At 41.0% G+C, this 20,307-nt stretch overlaps 1 protein-coding gene across 2 annotated transcripts in view; it reads right to left on the reverse strand.

Moving 5' to 3' along the window:
• Positions 1-20,307, reverse strand: part of CARMIL1 (capping protein regulator and myosin 1 linker 1) — a 164,777-nt gene that overhangs the window by 21,119 nt on the left and 123,351 nt on the right. Inside the window, exons 23-31 of one of the 2 annotated variants that reach the window (XM_077352986.1) lie at positions 20,042-20,135; positions 18,472-18,570; positions 17,283-17,411; positions 17,040-17,171; positions 13,502-13,677; positions 12,236-12,323; positions 11,254-11,403; positions 5,907-5,924; positions 1,393-1,459 (exon numbers count right to left, since the gene is read on the reverse strand). In XM_077352986.1, coding sequence (XP_077209101.1) covers positions 1,393-1,459; positions 5,907-5,924; positions 11,254-11,403; positions 12,236-12,323; positions 13,502-13,677; positions 17,040-17,171; positions 17,283-17,411; positions 18,472-18,570; positions 20,042-20,135 — 953 coding nt within the window. The remainder of the gene's footprint in view (positions 1-1,392; positions 1,460-5,906; positions 5,925-11,253; positions 11,404-12,235; positions 12,324-13,501; positions 13,678-17,039; positions 17,172-17,282; positions 17,412-18,471; positions 18,571-20,041; positions 20,136-20,307) is intronic. The other variant, XM_077352987.1, reaches the window with a different exon arrangement.

The raw sequence follows: 20,307 nt of genomic DNA on the forward strand, positions 1-20,307 counted from the left end.
ATCTTCTTTCATATTGCCTCTCAAACCAAACATGCATATTATGAAGCATCTCAAACCCACCTCGGTCCATGCAGTGCACAAATACACAATAATGAAAGTCACACTTCCCTTGAAATCCAAGGGCTTGAACTATGGCTTTAACGGTGACATTTATATTAACTTACTTAAGTCAGGCCAGAGAGTGATCTAAAATATAAACCAAGCTGTGCCATACCATTAATCCATAGAGCAGGGACTCTCCAGATGTCCATGGACTACAATTTATTAATGAATGGTTATTATAGTCCATGAACATCTGGAGAGCCACCATTTTGCCATCCCTGGCATAGAAGCTGAAAGATCCATTTAAATACAATACCCTGTGGGGCATTTCAAAAACAGGAATGAGTGGGATAAAATGACTAAGGGCCTAGGTACGTGTTATATTTTTCACAAATCTGTCCCTGGGTCTGGTCAACAAGATGACATCTGGATCCAGCATTCTAAAGTCAGTTCCCAGGTCTGCAGGAGCCCAATTCGATGTGGAGAATTGCTTTAATCCTTCCATAAAGATTCCATAAGGATTGGTTGTGACACAGTCTACTGATGTAACAGAATTGATTTTTGCTATATATTCCCTGTCATGTCAGAAGATCATAGTCTGACGAAGAGTGCTTGCACTCGAAAGCTCACGTCCTGAATAAATCTTTGTTGGTCTTAAAGTTGCTACTGGACTCTGATTTTCATCCTTCCCTCTGTGACTTGAAATAGCTCAGAAAGCACTATAAGGCTGCTTGAGGAAAAGTACCTATGGTGTATGTACAGCCGGGGGTCTCTGATGTCTTTTCAGGTCAGGAGAGAGAAGGTTTAAGCTCCCTCTGGATTCGTCCCAAACTCCCACTCCAAACTGAGCCCCCATATAGGATTGCCACATGCCACCAATCATCTTCATTGCCCACCACTACACTGAGCAGCAGTGAGAGAAAAATGAAGAAAGAAAATCATTGCCAGCCTCTGCGTTGGCATGTCCCATCTGCGATGGACCCAACAATGATGAAGTGACGTTGGTGATGTGGCCCCCACATCCCCCACACACTGTGTCCATGCTCTCAAACCTTTCTGCTGGTTGTCAGGCTTGGCCTGGTAATCCTTCCTCAACATGATGTCTGAGCATGAAACTCCCAGACCACATAATGAACCCAGAAAATGTATAACATGTAGTCAGGCCCTTCATACAGTATTTCTTACCCAGATCAAACTCAAAATGCATAAACAAATCATGTACACTGAACCTAAGCTAGAACAGCATCCCAGAAACATCTCTCCTATAAGCCTAAGAACAAATATCTTTACAAGGTCATAAGGAACAAGCAAACAAAAAATGAGGGCAACAATAATGAAAATCGCACTTACCAAAAGCTCTGGACACAGGCCGCAACATTCTACTGTGGATGCTCTTCCTTTTTGACTTAGGAGTCATCTATTATTTTTGGGGGGAAGGAAATGTTGAAGAACTTAATGAAATTTTCCAATTTGTCTTGCAACTATTAAAACTTGAATAAGACCAGAATGTTGTTCTTTATACTACAGAGTCAACACAGCTGCAAACGATGGAGCAACCTGAATTCCATTTTGGCTCATGAATCAGATGAACTGCTAATTAAGCTCTTTCAGAAATATTTATTCATAATGATAATGATGAAAGAGTCAGAAAGGATCCAGGCTTGATGTTCATATTTCAGAGACAGCTTGCAACATCAGCATGATTTTTTTTTAAAGAGTGGATCAAAATTAATGAAATTGGTCACACAATTCAAAAGATTCATTGAGCTGGGTATGATACTTCCACTAGTTTTTTTTTAAAACGTATGATCATTATTTATAGTTGTTAGCTTTGAGCAGTGCTTCCCATTTTCACTTGTCAGATCTGACACATTTTATTCCAATCACTGAAGTGGTATAAAGAGGGGGCACTCAAAACTGATACATATTGCTTTTAGAAGCTAAGCAATCACCATATGGTGCCATCCACTTCAAAACAATCAATCATGGAAGTTTAAAGAGCAATCCCAAGTGGGTCTACTTGGTATCCTCCTCAGTTATATTTAGCCAGGCTTACTCCCAGGAAAGGTGTATTAGGACTGCACCATTAGTCTTATGTAACCGTTAACCCTGTACCATGAAACTCTATACTGCTTTTAGGGCAATGCTGCACTGCCTATGTGGAATTAAACCCAAATTTCCTTCTGTTTTTCCTCTGGAAGCCATAGTTTCAAATACAGTTTCAGAGAAATGCTCAAATATATAAAGAATAAAAACTCAGAAAACAAACTGGACAAATTATTCTGAAGCCTGAGTAAGGTTGTCTGCTGGAATATGTTAAGTGAACATCATTTCAGTTAGGTCACAGGAAGTCTATTACCGTCTGCTCAAAAGAACAAAGCCGTCCCCAAAGGAGAAAACACTCTTGGTGGGCCTCAAGTTCTAACCAGTCCTTACAGCTGACAGTCCCATCAGAAGTAAAACAAGAGAACAGTATCCTTAAACAATTTAAAGGACCCAGGCATAGGGGGGGATTGGGGGGGGTGAGGACACATCTGGAAAACAGAGGACAACTCAGACTCAGTTGACCTGGTGACCCTACCCCTTGTCCATTTTATTAAATAGAAATATAGTTAGAAAGATCCATGCAGGGCTTATTTTAACTGAATTTAACTGAATACTGAAGAACCTCACTGGGCTTCATTTCAAGCAAAACATATACAGACAACATATTTGTTTAGTCTCCAGTCCTCTTACACACAATCCCCTTACACACAAAACCTGAGCTCCTAATAATCTTAAAATGGCTTTTGACATCTTTAACATGAGTGAACTATGGGTTAAACAAATAAACTGATGCAAATTTATTGTAAAATTTTGAGTATTGAATGATATATCCCATACAATCAATTCCATCTAGGAAAACACTCCAAAATTCCCTTTATGAAAGATGTAGTCACCTTTTTAAAACAGTTAGTGATGTGGATCACCATTTAAAAGGAATGCAGCTACCCCTTCACAGTTACACAGGACATGAATAAACTCCTGCTTTACTTTATCAAGATAATTCTGTCAAAATAATCACCAGCGCAGCTTCATACACTAATGAGATACAGGTTCAGTTCACCTGTAACATAAAACTATGGTTCACTTTTGACAATGGTTAGTTTGTGACACCAGGATTAAGTGAGTAGGTGACCACTCCACCCTTGGTTAGCCTTGACAAATGCTGGTTTTTCCCTTTGCTCTGTAGCCAAGAAAGTGGTGCCAGTATTACACTTCAATGTAACATTCATACATCACATGAAGCCACAACTGAGACTTACAATGATTAATAAATCAATGTCAAAACATGTGCTTCTGGCGTCCAGGGACAAGCAGCTTAATAAAAGTATAATAATTATTAAAATTATTATTAATATTTCCCTATTGTTATAGATAATTCTGAACTGAGCAACTGAGGACGAATCAAGGAATCCACACCATGAGACCAGGGACAGATAAGGGACGTTTTTCTACAAGCCTGTAGGAAGTACCAGGCTTGCAAAAGGAGTCCCAAAATATTTTTAAAAACCCAAAATATTGGGGATTAAAAACCCTCCAAAATCACTGCTGCTTGTGTTTGCTTCTTTATGTCAACCAGGCCTTGTGTCAACTAAGATGTTAAGTCTGGAGAGGGTTGCTAGGAAACCTGCCACCAACCATGCTGGGGACCCCCCTGGCTCAACTGGTGTCAGCAAGAGGAAAGGGGAGAGAGAAGTGGGCTGGAAAAGTAAGACAGGTCCGAGGGGGGCTAAAAGTTGGAGGTGGGCTAAAAGGGACCATAAAATGGAGAGGAGAGAGACTGTGCCAGGGGAGGAACGTAACAAGGCAAGTAGGTAGGTGAGATAGAGAGAAGAAAAGGAAGGGGTGGCAAGAGAAAGCAAAGATGGGGGAAAGGTAGATGGAAGGCTGCAGGTGCTGCTGGGGAGGTAAAGAGTAAAATCATAGAATCATAGAGTTGGAAGGGGCCATATAGGCCATCTAGTCCAACCCCCTGCTCAACGCAGGATCAGCCCTAAGCATCCTAAAGCATCCAAGAAAAGTGTGTATCCAACCTTTGCTTGAAGACTGCCAGTGAGGGGAGCTCACCACCTTCTTAGGCAGCCTATTCCACTGCTGAACTACTCTGACTGTGAAATTTTTTTTCCTGATATCTAGCCTATATCGTTGTACTTGAAGTTTAAACCCATTACTGCGTGTCCTCTCCTCTGCAGCCAACGGAAACAGCATCCTGCCCTCCTCCAAATGACAACTTTTCAAATACTTAAAGAGGGCTATCATGTCCCCTCTCAACCTCCTTTTCTCCAGGCTGAACATTCCCAAGTTCCTCAACCTATCTTCATAGGGCTTAGTCCCTTGGAAGGGGACAAGAGGGGGTGGGGAAATGAAATCCTATCCCAACACATATTTGCAGGTTTCCCACTTGTAGTAGGATAACAACAGTAAAATTGGGAGAGGGGGGGGAGAAGTCTGCCACACCATATGACAAAAAGGCCCATGATTTCTTTGTCAAGGGCATGTATATGGAGCCTACTAAAGATCACAATGCCACAACGATATAGCAACTGGCAAAACAGATATCACCTTAACAGATAGTGGTATTTACAAGCAGTGTCTACGTGTATCCTTTCATAGGGAAAAAATGCTTCCACCAATGATGTGGCTGTTTTTCAGTCAAGTACAGTAAGAAAATGCACACCATGAGTAGGAGCGTGGGAATAGGAGATCACAAAAGGCAAGTGTACTGCAAGTAATACAGAACAAACCTTTGCAATGTGTAACTGAGAAATCCTGAAGTTGCAAATTAAGTTTGGGAGGGCAGGACAAATGTCTCCAAACAACGAAATTACAATCTACCTCTAGTACCGTACAACTGCGCACGCCTCCAATTTCAAAAGGGTAAACATTGTAGCATGGTGTTCTTTTCAATAAAGTATCACCTGTTCAGCAGCCCATTGCACATAAAACATGCCTCCCATAGCACTTACATATGCTGTTTATCCTTACATTGAAGCCTGGCAAATTATTGAGAACAGAGAGGAAAACCAAGGAACTGCCAGTGAAAGCAAAGCATCTAAAACAAAAAAAGGCAAGGAGTCTAACATCTGGATTCTCCCGCCATATCAGGTTGGGAGCAAGAAGGGACAGGATTTTCTCATTGATACCCTCCTATAATTAGCAAAGGAAACTTAATTTAAAATTTTTAAGCTCTAAACTTCAGTACAGAGTTTAGGAAACACTTTAGATGCCAAGGCTTAGCATAATGCTAGCTGAAATGTCTCCCGAAGAGGTTAAATGCAATGGTTTCCATGCCTCTCTTGCTATTTAAGGCAACTGAAGAGTTTTATTCCTGCCGTAAAAACCCGCTGGATGCATTTTCATTCAGATCAGATTCATCCTCCCCCGCTCCTTCCAAAAATAGAAACATCACATTTTTGACTGGCATTTGCCAAGTACAGACAATTTGCTGAAACCAAAAAAGAGTGTCGTCTTAACTGTCCATGACAGAGAGGGAGAGAAACACACTTCCTACGCTTTTAAAGCTTTTGTTCCACTGATTTTAGCATCGGCACAAAACTGGATCAAGATATTTTCTTGGGCAAAAGCTGCCCGTTTTTGCACTCTTGTTTTCTGAGAGATGACTGAAATTCATTGCACGTTGTTACTAACTAAACTTCTTGTAAAATCCAGCACCATCTCCAAATTGTTGCCTGTTCCTGCAAATAACTGCATTCTCTCCACAGATCAGCAAGGTATTGCAAAAGCAAATGGAGCAAGGGAAAAATAAAGTAAGCTAAAAACAGCAGAGCTTTCTTTTCTTTTCTTTTTTTAAAAATACTTACACTTGTGCAGCAGAGAGTCTCCATGCAGCCAAAAAAGAAAGATAAAAAGAATATGAATGGACAGAAGCTAAAGCAAGAGCAGCTTCAAAAGAGAAGGGGAAGGGAAGTAAGCAATGCAAATAAAAAAACCAAATACCAAAGCAGAAATATTGAAGCCCCACAGCAAAGAAAAGATATGCAAAAAGGAAGTAAAATCCTTTAGAGTAAAGAACACTGGAAATAGTTTTTATACCACATTTACAGATATCACTGAAGCTACATTTATGGTGACTAAAAGAAGAAGAGTTGGTTTTTATACTCTGCTTTTCACTACCTGAAGGAGACTCAGAACAGCCTTCCTATCTTCTCCCCGCAACAGACACCCTGTGAGGCGGGGGGGGGGGGGGCTGAAAGAGCTCTGAGAGAACTGTGACTGGCCCAAGGTCTCCTAGCTGGCTGCATGTGGAGGAGGAGTGGGGAATCAAACCTGATTCTCCAGATTAGAGGCTGCCACTCTTAACCACCATACCACGCTGGCTCCCACTCGTGCAGTTTTATATAAAATTGTACTGATAGCCAAACAGAAGCAAGAGGATATGCAGATTCTCATACAGAACTTAATGGCATTTCAGAATCTATTTTTTTTTTATTCAAAAAGATGCTTGGGTCAGTCGCACTCTTTAATTTAGAGATGATCGTAATAGATACACAGTACCATGGAGCAGTGGTCCCCAACCTGCGGGCCGTGGCCCGGCGCCGGGCCGGGAAGGCCATGGCGCCAGGCCGCAGCTCCCTCTCCCCGCCCCCCCCGCAGTAAAAAACTTCCCAGGCCGCAAGCTTGCGGCCCGGGAAGCTACTTACTGCTGGAGGGCGGGAAGAGGGAATCAGGGCCGGGCTGCGCCCGTGCAGGCCGCGCCCGCGCGGCCTGATCTGCGGGCGTGGGCCGATCCACGGGCGCGGCACGATCAGCGGGCGTGGCTTCCGGGCGCGGCACGATCCGCGGGCGTGGCTCAATGCCCTCCCGGTCCCCAGCCTAATAAAGGTTGGGGACCACTGCCATGGAGGACAAGAAGAAGAGTTGGTTTTTATATTCTTCTTTTCAGGTAGGTGAGACTGAGAGAGCTCTGACAGGACTGTCCTGTCAAGGCAGCACTATCAGGACTGTGATGAGCCCAAGGCTACCCAGCTGGCTGCATGTGAAGGAGCAGGGGATCAAACCTGGCTCACCAGATTAGAAGCTGCCACTTTTAACTACTACACCAAACTGGCCCTCAGCTCAATGTTGACTGACAATGCTGATTAACAAATATAGTACATGCTATAAATTACAAAAAGAGCCTCTTGTGGCGCAGAGTGGTAAGGCAGCCGCCTGAAAGCTTTGCTCATGAGGTTGGGAGTTCGATCCCAGCAGCCGGCTCAAGGTTCACTCAGCCTTCCATCCTTCCGAGGTCGGTAAAATGAGTACCCAGCTTGCTGGGGGGTAAACGGTCATGACTGGGGAAGGCACTGGCAAACCACCCCGTATTGAGTCTGCCATGAAAACGCTAGAGGGCGTCACCCCAAGGGTCAGACATGACTCGGTGCTTGCACAGGGGATACCTTTACCTTTACCTATAAATTACAAGGTTTAAATGTCTAAATTCAGGGTTAGATTAACCAAGTACTCCAATATGGCAGAGGACAGCTTCAGTACATCACAAAAAGGGAACCTGGACATTAAAATCTGTGCCCATGAGCAAGCATTTATTTTGTGGAATTATGTAGAGCTTGATTTTATGTTCTGCCCAAACTCTAGACAATACAAAACCCAACTCAAAGCTCCAAGTGTTGGCACAAGAGGTACTGTCTTGTAATGGAGATGGGAACAAATTCTGTAACCTTCTGTGAAATTTTGGCATGCCTTTCTGCATCACAGGAACTTTGTGCAGAAAAGCATGCCATATTCTTAGGAATGAGAGAGCCTCTTCTGCAGCTCCTCAAGCTCATTGGGCTAGATTTTCTTGACTTGCATTTGCTGCCCTGCTCCTTTGTAATTGGTTAAGGCAGGTATAGAATAACTAGTCTGGGATTTCGTCTTTCCCACATTTAGACTTTCCCGTTATCTAGTCAGCCTTGGCTTGGTTACTACGGCAGTTAACTTTTCATTTTCAGCCACTGGAAGAAGATACCTGGAGATTTGCTCCCAAAGTCGCCTACAAGGGGAGTGGCGGGGGCTATGTTAGATAAGCCAGGCTGGATGTGCCAGTTTCAGCAAGACTGTTGAGATATTAGCACAGCTGTTTTTTCAATAAAATGATTTCATTCAAGATATGTCTGTCTATTGATGATAATTGGCTATACCCTCACACAAGTCTTATTTTGTTTATTTATTTCTGAATTTACATGCCTTCCTTCCCCAAAGGCTCAAATGATGCTGTTGTTGTATAAAACTGGCGCATTTATAGAAATGCTGGCACATTTATAGGAAGATACATCATTGGACAAGTACAAAATACAACCTCTAAGTCTAGCATTTCCTTGTAGTTAATTCTGACTTCTACACGCACTAGTGCTAGAACATGACTCCAACAATCACCTTCAGACATTGTCTTTCTATTATGGTTGTTCTTGGCCTTACAGTTGCTCATGTCAGGCAGATAATGCCTGAAGTTTTTCACCACCGGAGTGATTTGCTGCTATATCAGGATTAGCAACTACGTAGACAAGACATCTTCCATGGGCTTGGTGAACTTTAACTATTACTAAGGGAAGCAACTCTTAAATCAAGCTAGTGTTCCCATAGGACAATGGTTCTCAACCTGGAGGTCAGGACCCCTTTGGGGAGTCAAATGACCCTTTAACAGGGGTTGCGGCAGGGCAAGCAGCTTGGCTGGTGGTGCCCCATCTACAGCCTTGCGTGGTAGATCGAGATCGAGTATTCGTCTGTCTGGAGCAGTGGAAAACAGCAAGAGCAGCATTGTGGGACAAGAGACAAAAGTGAACTGAGAAACCGCGGAAAAAAACAATTTATATACAATCATGAACAATGGATCTTCACACCACTGGTCAGTTTTAGTTTAATTTCTGTGAAATAACACTTGCATAATTTTATGGTAGGGGGTCACCACAACATGAGGAACTGTATTAAAGGGCTGCAGCACTAGGAAGTTTGAGAAGCACTGCCATAGGAGTTCAGATGCCCTCTGCACATTAACTCACAAGCACTTCATTTTTAAATGAAAGAAAAACTTGACTTGTCTCCCATTTTGTCTTATCAAAAGATGACATAAAGAACAAAATATCTGCATACCCCACTTGCCCATGAGAAGAAAATCTCACCTAGAATTTCCATATGTACAAGGAAGAGGGGTGAGGTTCTCCCCTTCCACAGCAACTTAAAATGCTACTGAAATCCTTCTCCTAGGGGATAGCAGCTTGTAGGGAACCAGAAATATCTTGTAGTGGGAGGAAGAATCAGTACCTCCTCCCCACCACGTTCATGGAAATTGCTGGCTGAATCCAAGCCAATATTTAATGTATGTTGTTAAAAACAAGGGTTTCTTTTCCTTCCATTGAGTAATCTCTGAAGCTACAAAATCACTACTGATAAAGCACACCAAGACAGAAGTAATATCTTTTCACCAGGAAGAGTACAAATTAATGTTAAAATCAAAGTGGATGAACCATGAAATACTATGTGGCAACTATTTCTATTTTTTTCTAACAAAGAATATCCCAAGGAAAGGTATGGTTCAGATTTTATTCATAATATATTCCTTAAACGTGTCATATTTTCAGAATGTATTCTAACATTTTCTAATACATAATACAGTGCTGAGCAGCAGTACGCAAGGGTTACCTATGGCGGAGGTTATGGTTCCCCTCTCGCCACTTCCCTATTGGATGATGTTTATGGGGGGGATGTAGTGGATTTTTACCATTTGTTGATATATGTATTGTCGTTTTTATGTCCCTTTTAAATTTTAATGGGGTTTTGTTGGGGTTTTCATTGTGGACGATTGTAACCCACCACGAGCCGTCTCGGGAGTGATGGGAAATAAAATTTGAAATAATAATAACAATAATAATAATAATAATAATAATAATAATAATAATAATAATAATAATAATAATAATAATAATAATTCATTCCTTAAATGGGTTTACAAAATTTTCATCCTTTTAGAAACATTTTTTCAAGGTCTCTCTAGTATGACAGATGAAGAAAGCATGAAAATGCAATAATTTCAGAACAAATGTTGATTAAAACTATTTCTGCCACCCCACTGGCAAAAATATCTTTCCCTGCTTCTGCTTACCCTCAGCAGCAGGTTGATTCCTCAAAATGTATTGTGCCTCACAGGCAAAAAGGTCATGTGAATGGGTGGGGGTGTGGGGAATTGGGTGTGATTGCTTTTCTTCTCTCTTCTGCCAGGGGAACTGTAGTAGGAATCATCCCACAGAAAACGTACATACCTGTTATCACACAACTAATGCAGACACATGCAAGCTATCATTTTATGACCAATGTCGGGAGAATCCAGTTGCTAAGACTTTTATTTGCTAGACAGTTTCTAAAAATAGGAACTGTATTTTTTTTCTATAGAACTGCTTCTAAGAGCTTCTTGTATCATAAGTACCTTCAACCTGAAAGTGTTGAGAATTCATGCTAGGTTGCAGAATGAATTCTTTGCTTTGACTCTTCTCCATCTGAGAGAAGTGTCAAAGTGTGAGTTCAGCTTCCAGTAATAGGGGACATATTATATTCCTTTTGAGAACTGTGCCCCTGAAAATCCCAAGCTTCAAAACACTCATTCCAGGTCAGCAACACTTAGTTCTGTCAGAAATAAAATCAGCATGAACAAAAATGCTGAGACAGAAAGGTTTCAAATATAATTAGTAAAGCAGGCTACTTGTGGGCCTTAAGCAGCAGGAAACTAAACATACATACAAAACAAGTCATGGCTTTCATTTAAGTCCCTGTTAGAATCCATATGTCACCATAACACAATATTGAGTAAGATTGATCTGTGACAAACAGAATCATGACACAGTCGGAAGCTTCCATGTTGTTATAAGCAACAGTTTGTTGCAGTAGCACAGTCAGATTCATTGAAGCAGCCCAGTCTATAGGCCCACAGTCCCATCTATGAGATAGCACAGCACAGCATGTTACAAAAGCTATCCTCAAGAAAGAATCACAAGATGAGGTGATGGGGCAGTCCTTGCATGTGTCTGCAATAACCATCTTGGGGGAAAATGTGTGGCAGACACACAAGAACAATTTATTCAGTAAAATGTCTCCACATGATTAACAACAGTTACCAAAATGACCTAATGTTCTTGCTTTCAGAACCAGGTCTCGAACAAAAGGAGAAAGGTATCTTACCATGCACGTATCTAAGTCTTCCAAACGTTCAATTTCAGTCAGCTCCTCCACTGTGATGATGGATCGTTTGGAAGGTTTTTCTTCTGCCAATTCAATTTCTAATGATTCCTGGTGAGGCAGGGGCTTGCCTCGCCTGGTCAAATGGTCAGCCTGGATTTTAAAAAAGTTCAAATGGGAGAAAGCATTCTTTGGAAAAAAGAAAAGCACTATTTTAAAGTGATACTTATGGAAGTGCTTCCAAGTTGCAAGAGATGGAACTCTGAAGATTGTGATAAATGAATAACCCTTCTAGATGCTATGTGGACCTCGCAAAATAATTTGACTATCACCCAGCAGCAGCAAATATGTATACTATGGCCGGAAGATCCCAGGATTGTCTGGCAGCTGGGCAAAGGACATTCGGAGGTGCTTTGCCCTTCCTGCTTCCACGTCATGCCCCTTAGTGTTCCTTGAAGGTCTCTCAACCAAATAGTAGCCAGGGTCAACCCAGCTTAGCTTCTGAGATGGGGCTTGCTTGGGCTGTCCAGGTCAGAGCAAGTTCTGGGAAATTCACCCTTGAACAAGTCAACTTCTTGGACTATACAAGTTTGTTTTGCCCATGGATGGAAGAAGAAGAAGAGTTGGTTCTTATAGATATAAATGTATGCCATCTCAGGAATTTTATAGAAACCTATCTAGCTGAACTTTTGTTCTCTTTTTTGCCAAACTGTGGTTGCAAGGGAATTTGATGGCAATTGGCAAAAGAGATATTTTTGCCAATTGCCATCAAATTCCCTTTGCTGCTACAATTGGTACTAAAAGGATGATTGACATTTTTTGGCTATTATGAGTCCATGAGACAGTCAGGGCAACTGTGTTAAAAAAAGACTCACAGGTGAGACCGCTGTACATTTGGGAACTGCAGTGTAAATTATGCAGTAGCAATTTGATCATATCAAGCTTATGGATATCTGGTGTGGCTCAGAATACTGCCAATACTTACCAGCTGATGATGGCAAAGTGACAGGGCATCAAGGGTCTCATCTACTATTCGGTCCGAAAGGAAAGAGGCCACAGTCAACTTCACCTCACTGCATATAGTGGGAAATCAAGTCAAGTCAAATACCTTTATTGGCATAATAATAGCAAAACATGTATATAAAAAACAAAGCAATTCAAATCCAAGATCTCTAGGAGACAATCCCGTGGATAGTGGAAAACCAGAGCATTCAGCATTTAATTAATGCAAGGAATTCTGTATGTCTAATCTAAACCTTCCTTGAAAAAAGAAATATACAAATATGACAGCAAGAGCAGAAAACATTTCATAAGGAATTATTAATCTTTATTTTGCACACCTTACCAATCATGATAAATGATTTTTAATACCCCAAATTATGGCAAATTATTTTTAACATTAAAAGTCAAATAATATTGAACACATGTTAAGAAATTTATTACAGAACAATTTACTCTGATGTATTTCAGAAAATAAATCAGGACTGGATTAAAGCAGTTGCCTATTTACATTCTTTTTCTTGTTAAAATTAGATTCCAGATGTGGCTTTTGGTCTTCTTATACCACCTTTCTGTCTGCAAGGAAACTGGTTGGTTGTTTCTGTTATATCATCAAGCATTTGCAAATATTCACAAAATAATATGCAAATCTCATAACAGACTGCACTTGGCCAGTTGAGTCTGAAGACCAGAGACTTTGAACCATATCTTACAAACAGTCAAATTGTGCTAATTGTAGCACCAGCTCTGTTGCTGCCCATGTGATTGCCTTGAGTAGGATTACCTCCCGCAATTACACTTGATCTTCAGGTGATAGTGATCCATTCTTCTAGAGAAAATGGATGCCTTGAAAGATGGACTCCATGGCACCGTACTCTGCTGAGGTCCCTGCCCTCATCCAGGTATCACCCCCCAAAAAAAAGATCTCCAGGTATTTCCCAAACCAGAGCTGACAATCCTACCACTGAGGAGGCAGGAGGCAAAAAGAACAAAACTCCTGAGACCTCAATCATAATGGGCTGCACATTGTAGGTGCTTCATATCCAGGAAGAAAAAATCTACAAGCAGGGGTAGTCCAACTGCGGCCCTCCAGATGTCCACAGACTACAATTCCCATGAGCCCCTGCCAGCAAATGCTGGCATGGGTTCATGGGAATTGTAGTCCATGGACATCTGGAGGACTGCAGTTGGACTACCCCTGCTCTACAGCATAAGAGCACTCATCAAAGAACAAGAAAGCACATTGACTCACCTAATTTTATTGAGGATGTCAATTCCAGACTGCTCCAAGAGGACATTTTTAACAAAAGTCCTTGGGATAGAAATCTTCTCAGTACATGCTTCAATCAGATCTTGACGTATGTGTGCTTTCTTCATTGCGCTGGGACAGAGGTTTTCAGCCGCATCCACCATAGACTCAAGTAATGTCTGTATCACAAAGCAAGATTGTTGGGACCAAAACCTATACAAACTACTGCATCACTCCATTATATTATATCGCACGCTAATAAGTCACCAAGATCATATTCATCTACCATCTTGACAATCTATTCACATGAACTAGGTCTTTTAAAACTAACCTGTCACTAGCATGAATTACTGGTTCTTGATAGCTATAATTTTGTATGGTAGGAATTATAATCAGAACTAATCTGCTACCCATGGCTGTAAGATTGCTAATTCACTGGTGCTTCCATATAAAAGGTTGGGTGGCATCAACAGCAGTTGGTGACCAGTATGAAAAATGGCTACCAGCTTATTTTCTAGTATAAGTAGCTACCCACATTTTGCATAAGGTGTCCAAGCACTTTGAATTATATTTGCAATCTTAAAAGTCCAAACATTGCTTTCTTATCAAAAGAAGTAAATGTGCCAAAAAGTAAAGATAAGTGTTTTTGTTTGTAATAATTCAACCACCACAGACTGTTCCAATGATGTTTGATGACTGCTCAGTACTGTAAGTTTGAACAGGCCTATAATTTGCTAATTAAAATACTGAAATGTGACTATGGTGAAAAGGAAGCAGAGTAAAAATATATGCTTTTTAGAACAGAACAGAGACATCAAGCTAATATACTATACATACAAACAATTCATTAAAAAAAGGGGGGGGGAGCAGATATCCATGATTTCAAATTCTGTTTCATTTCCAAGCTAAGGTTATTTTTAGTACATCCTCTAGCAATCCTCCTGTGAATGAAATTTGGTTAGAATACATACGCCTCTGGAGGAAAGATAACTGATTATCCAGGTATCAGTGATTAATCCTAGAAGCTCTAGATTCTGGCATCTTGCAGAGCAATTGTTATTTTGCTTCTCATACCCCTTAAGCCCTTAGGGCAGGGGTAGTCAAACTGCGGCCCTCCAGATGTTGGCAAATGCTGGCAGGGGCTCATGGGAATTGTAGTCCATGGACATGTGGAGGGCCGCAGTTTGACTACCCCTGCGTTAAGGGATTCAAAGTAAAAACCGATATGCAAAATCCCCACCTGATCACCTACCAAAGGGAGAATGGAATAAAACACTCTTAAATTGCAACATTTTCTTTCCCATTAACGCCTTTAATTCAGAAAAAATAATTAGTAATGCAGTATATTGCTATAGTTCTTCATTTCCTTCCCACTGACTAAACCATTTATTTTTGTCTCAGGTGAGCAGAACTCCAATCTGCAATTTCACAGCTGCTCGTAAACACAGAGAGTTGGGAGCACACAGCTGGAAACGGAAAAGGCCATGCAGATAATGCTGTCATTTTGAAGCTGCTGCTTCTGTACAGTATCATATAGTGGTTAGAATCTGGGAGATGAGACCCAGATTCAAGTCCCCGCTTTGTCATGGAAGCCTGCTTGGTGACCCTGGATCAGTGACATGCTCTCAGCCTAATCTACCCAACAGCATAAGTTGTTTTAGGTTCCCACTGGGGGAAAAGTCAGGGTAAAAATGAAGTAAAATAAAAAAATACAGAGACCACTTCTGGTACCCCAGACCTTGATGGCTCAGGCTAACCTCAACCTTCTTTAGTTTACAAAGTCAAGGCCAAAATGAGGTCCAGTTTACAACCCATTTTCAAGTGTGTCTCTTGCTCAGTGGCTCAAAAATCCTGCTTCTTCCAGTATGGTTAACAATGTAGTCTATACTTGGCACAAGAAGTATCCAGCTATAAAGTATCCAATGGGCCAATGGTTCCAGTGGTTATTTTGAGGGGGATCCTTTACTGAGGTAGGCTGTTGCCACGCAGGTCTCCCTCATTTTGGCCTTGACTTTGTAGAACGAAGAAGATCCTTCGATGTGTAGTCACCTGCTTGTCAGCTTCTTTCTCTATTTGCATAAGCGGCTGGCAGGTCTTTCCTTTTATGCTGTCTTTTGGAAGCTAAGTAGGATCAGCCCTGGTTAATATTTGGATGGGAGACCATCAAGGAAATCCAGAGTCACAATGCAGAAGCAGGTAATGGTAACCTTGGAAACACTTTTCATCACCACACCACCGATGGCAAAACAAATCTCAGAACTTTTATCCTGGCCTCTGCTATGCTGAACTTTGGATGTACGACGGTTCCCTTGGCAGATTTATAAAGTTTATTCCATTTAATGTACCCTAATAGTATTGGGCAGCTACAAAAACTTGAAGATTTTTCTTGGAATTCTTATGGCAAATGTGTGATTTATACTTAACTGATCACTGGAAAATCATTTACTCGCAATCATATTATATGTTTTTCTTCTAATGACACCTCCAAGGGCTTGTTATAGTAATGGCTCCAATAAAGACCTTCCTTGAAACATTGCATGGTCCAATAATATGTTTTACACAAAATGCAATGAAAACCTCTTTCCATAGGAAATGAAGACTGACAGTTAATCAAGTATGTTGCATACACACACTCACGGCTCTGACCTGCTTCCTATCTTGAGGAATCCACAACAATCAAATCCTACCCCAAAGCACGCCTGCTGGAACCCTCTCCCCTCGGTGTAGCCAGCTTGGTGTAGTCGTTAAGAGTGGTGGCCTCTAATATGGAGAGCCAGGATTGAATCCCCACTCCTTTACAAGCAGTCAAATTGCATGACCTTGGGCTAGTGAGAGCCCTGTTGATGATGATGATGATGATGCTAGCCTTTCAATTGAGTATGACTCTTGGTGATCCTATTAGATCCTGTTAGAGCTTTTCAAACAGAGCAGTTCTGTCACAACTCTCTAAGCCCCACCTATCTCACAGGGCATTTGTTGCAGACAGAGGAAGGGAAGACAATTCTAAGTCACTTTGAGACTCCTTTGCAAAGTGAAAAGTGGGGCATAAAAACATCTCTTCTTCACAGGACCATTCTTTGCAGCAGACAGGCAAGTGGGCCAGTGACTGGGAAGTTCTGTGGCAGAATCTGGCTCCCATCAGATTCAGGCAGACTTAGAGGGAATGAGGAGCACAAGGATGACATCAGCTGGCAGTGCCACTTGTCAAAAGTCCAGCAACAACTAGGTGCATGAAGATGGCTGGCCGAAGTGGTAGAACTTAAAGATGAAGGAACATGGTGGCTAAGGGGGTGGAGCTTGCCTTCTAGACAATGCCAATTAATGGAGCATTCCAAATAATCAATAGTGATAGACTATTTGGAAGTGAAATGAACTTCAGAAAATGGTCTTAGTAAGTTCTTGGTAAGCAATTGGGTTTAAAATGTCTCTGAAATAATGTCACACACCGAAGCTTACCAAAACAGCAATAGCAAAATTGTGATGCTACCTTGAACCACTTCCCACTTTTCTTGTTCTGAGCCCATTCTTTAATGGTTAATACCTTGAGTTGATCATCCACAACCCTGGTGACTTCCCCAGCCATTGATTCAAGCGTTTCCTGAATTGGGTTGGATAAGGAACCCTTTGCTCCTGCCCATGAAGTTCCACCAAGGTGATAAAGGTTTGGTAGCAGCTGTAAAACAGATTAAAACAAATACATTTGGCAACTAGCTTCAATATCTGCAAAGAGAAATTAAATTCTGCTCCAGCAGAATCGATATATCACTGATACGAAGCAACTTACGGTTTTGGAGTTCTTAGCGTCCTTCATCAGTCTTTCTGCTGCTTTCAGATCTTCTTGAATACTATCAATGCCACAGTTCCGCAGTGAGTTGAGATGGTCTTGGACTTTAACACATATTCTGTCTATCATCTACAGAAAAAAGGAGGAAAGTTACAGGAGCATCAGACAGCAACAGGAAATATAAAACATTAAACCATAAGGTGACAAGAAGCAATAAAGTACTAATCTTTTGTAACTCACATGCCAAAATCTTAATACCTATTGCAGTGGTGTTATTACAGAATAAGTGTATTGAGATATACAAGTGCAAAAGCCAGCTGCAGACAAAGAATGTAAGAGGACAGAAAGATGGACAGAAGTAATCACTGATTTCTGGCTGAAAGATCTTACTGGGAAATGTAGGTTACCCACCTGATCTACCCAAAAATTCTTATTACAACAGATGAAATCAAAACAGAATGTAACTGAGCCACAAATGGGGACTTTTTAGCTTGTCAACTCAATATATTGATAACTGAAGCCAGTCCCTTCCTAGCCACCCTCTTCTTTCAAAGAACAAATCACATGGTGAAGGTGATACCACCTTCAAATAAATGAGGTGCAGTCCAGATTACTTGTTAATATTTCTGTGTCAAGGACCGAGATGTGTATGGACACTAACGCCATGGTAGGTTGAGTTCTCTCTTTGGAAACAATTTGAGTGTGGTCTATTGTTTTCCGGTCTTTTCAGAATAGGGGTTCAAAAATACTCCTGTATCATCTTTCTGCTGCATTTTCCTTCCTTGTGTAGGACATCTCAAAAATCATCTCATAGAGTTGAATGGCCTCAGAAATGATATACAACATGACAAGGAAGAGTAATTGGCAGCATGTAATCCTGCCTTATCTTGCATAAGCAGACCAGTCTCTGAAACGGGTAATACATTTTCATGGGGGAAGAGACTGCCCATCAAATTTGCTTTCTTGCTGCAACTCCTGGACAACAGCCAACAACAGGAAAGGTAAGGAGGAAAATTTGGTTCATTTGTAGAAAGAGTGTCTTTCCAATTAAAGAACATAGTTCTTGAGGGTTGATAAGGCTTCTTTAGAAGGCCATGTTCAACTCTTATACATCTTGTACGCAGGAAGCATTCGGGAAGACACGATTCACTGAAAGTGCTCTTTGATAAAAAGAAGAAAGGACAATCACCTGCTGTGTTGTACTAGTAACGATGCCTTGCTGCAGTCGGTATGCTTGCTCCTGGAGATATTTTCGGGTCTCATGGTTTCGGAGCAAATAGTTTTCTATCTAAGACCAGAAGTCAAATTAAGTTTTCAGTCTCTATGCATAACTATGCATATATGTGCAAGAGAAGGTAACATACGTCTGTGCACACAGGCACTAACATCGCTTTGTAAAATATAGTGATAAGAACTATATAAAAGTTTACACAAAATTTAGTGCCTAAGATGGGAAATTTCTACCAGCACTTCCATAAATGGAGGAGGAAGGATTTTTTTCCCTAGTTCCTTGCTCAGTGCTGTTTTTTGTTTTTGTTTTTGGAGGGGGTCCCCAAACCACAGTGGCAGCATTTGGAAGTTTGCAGGGGGCTACAAAGGGGAGGTAGGAAACTTCTATTTTGTGATGACTGGATCCAACCTATTGACTGGAATTCATTTAAACTAATGCAGCCTCCTGGAACTCAGTGATATAAGGATCAGGATTTGAGGCTACAATCACCACGAGGACCACCCATCCTGATTTTGTACATATTATACAGTCATCAAATCTTTCCAGAAAAGAAAATTACAATATTCTGACAAAAGATGGATCAAAAGCCAGAATTCCCAGGTACATGGCGTTAATTTGGCAGCACACAACCAACAAACACAAAGGACAAAAAACTTAGCCATGTGATACAGGGAACAAAAAAGGTAGATCGCCCCACTCAACCTCTCTCTCTCTATATCTTTCTCCCTCACACACATATCCACACCCACCCACACAGAGCATTATTAAAGCAAAATGCAAGAATCACAACACAGATAATATTTTGTGTAGTTCTGAAGCATACCATATTTACTAGAGACCAGTGAAACACTGGACATCAACAAAAAATGTACAGAAAATGATGGACGTTGGAAACCCTTTGCAGAATTCCAACACGCTCCCTTTGCATTGAAGCATAGCTGGAAATGCCATAATCCAAATTATTTGAAAAGGAACAGGGACAAACGGAACAAATAGGCATATCTGTCTCGAGACAGGTATCCTCTCTCCAGGAACCATGTAAAAACATGTCCAGATTTTATTTAGTGTTTGTGTGCTTTTTGCCGTTCTTGGCCTAAATGGCTCAATGTATGCTACTTTAAGCTCACATTTAAACACAGTTTTAAAATTCTGTACATAAACGTCCAATGAATAAAAACAAACTTGGAGTATTGCCTAGGAATATGTACACAAACACAAAAATATTACCCATTTTTATCTGGTCAAATACATGAAATAGCCTCAGTTTAATTAGTATTAGAATGTCCTTTTATGTGGCTGTGGGTAAGCCATTGTCTCTGATGTCCTCATTGCATATTTCCATGCTGTTACGATTATTAGTTATCATAGCCACTTTAACTGTGATCATATGGAAATCAAATGTTCACTGGGTCCTCTGGAGAATTGTATTTTGCCAACCATGAAACCACAATCATTTACACATATTAGGAAGCTGGTTTTTCCCTCTCCGTCTCTGTGTGTGCGGGTTACGGGTAATTGTAGATAATACCTTTTGTAGCGCCTCTTCAATTTTCTCAGGGCTCGTTTTAAGCGCTTGAGAAGCATCGTTCACGGGTATAGGCATGAATCTTAGGGTATAATTCCTTAAAAAAAATTATGCAGCAACATTAGATTTAAAAGGCTGTCCAACATCTAGTTAGATTGCACATGTTTCCTTCATTTGAAGGAAACTTTTTGCTGTTGTTGTCATAGTGCCACACACACAACAGAGCGCACCATTTCAAAACGCAAAGAGTGACAGAGATACTGCATCTG

The sequence above is a fragment of the Paroedura picta genome, chromosome 9, assembly GCF_049243985.1.
Source record: "Paroedura picta isolate Pp20150507F chromosome 9, Ppicta_v3.0, whole genome shotgun sequence".
Classification (NCBI taxonomy): Eukaryota; Metazoa; Chordata; class Lepidosauria; order Squamata; family Gekkonidae; genus Paroedura; species Paroedura picta.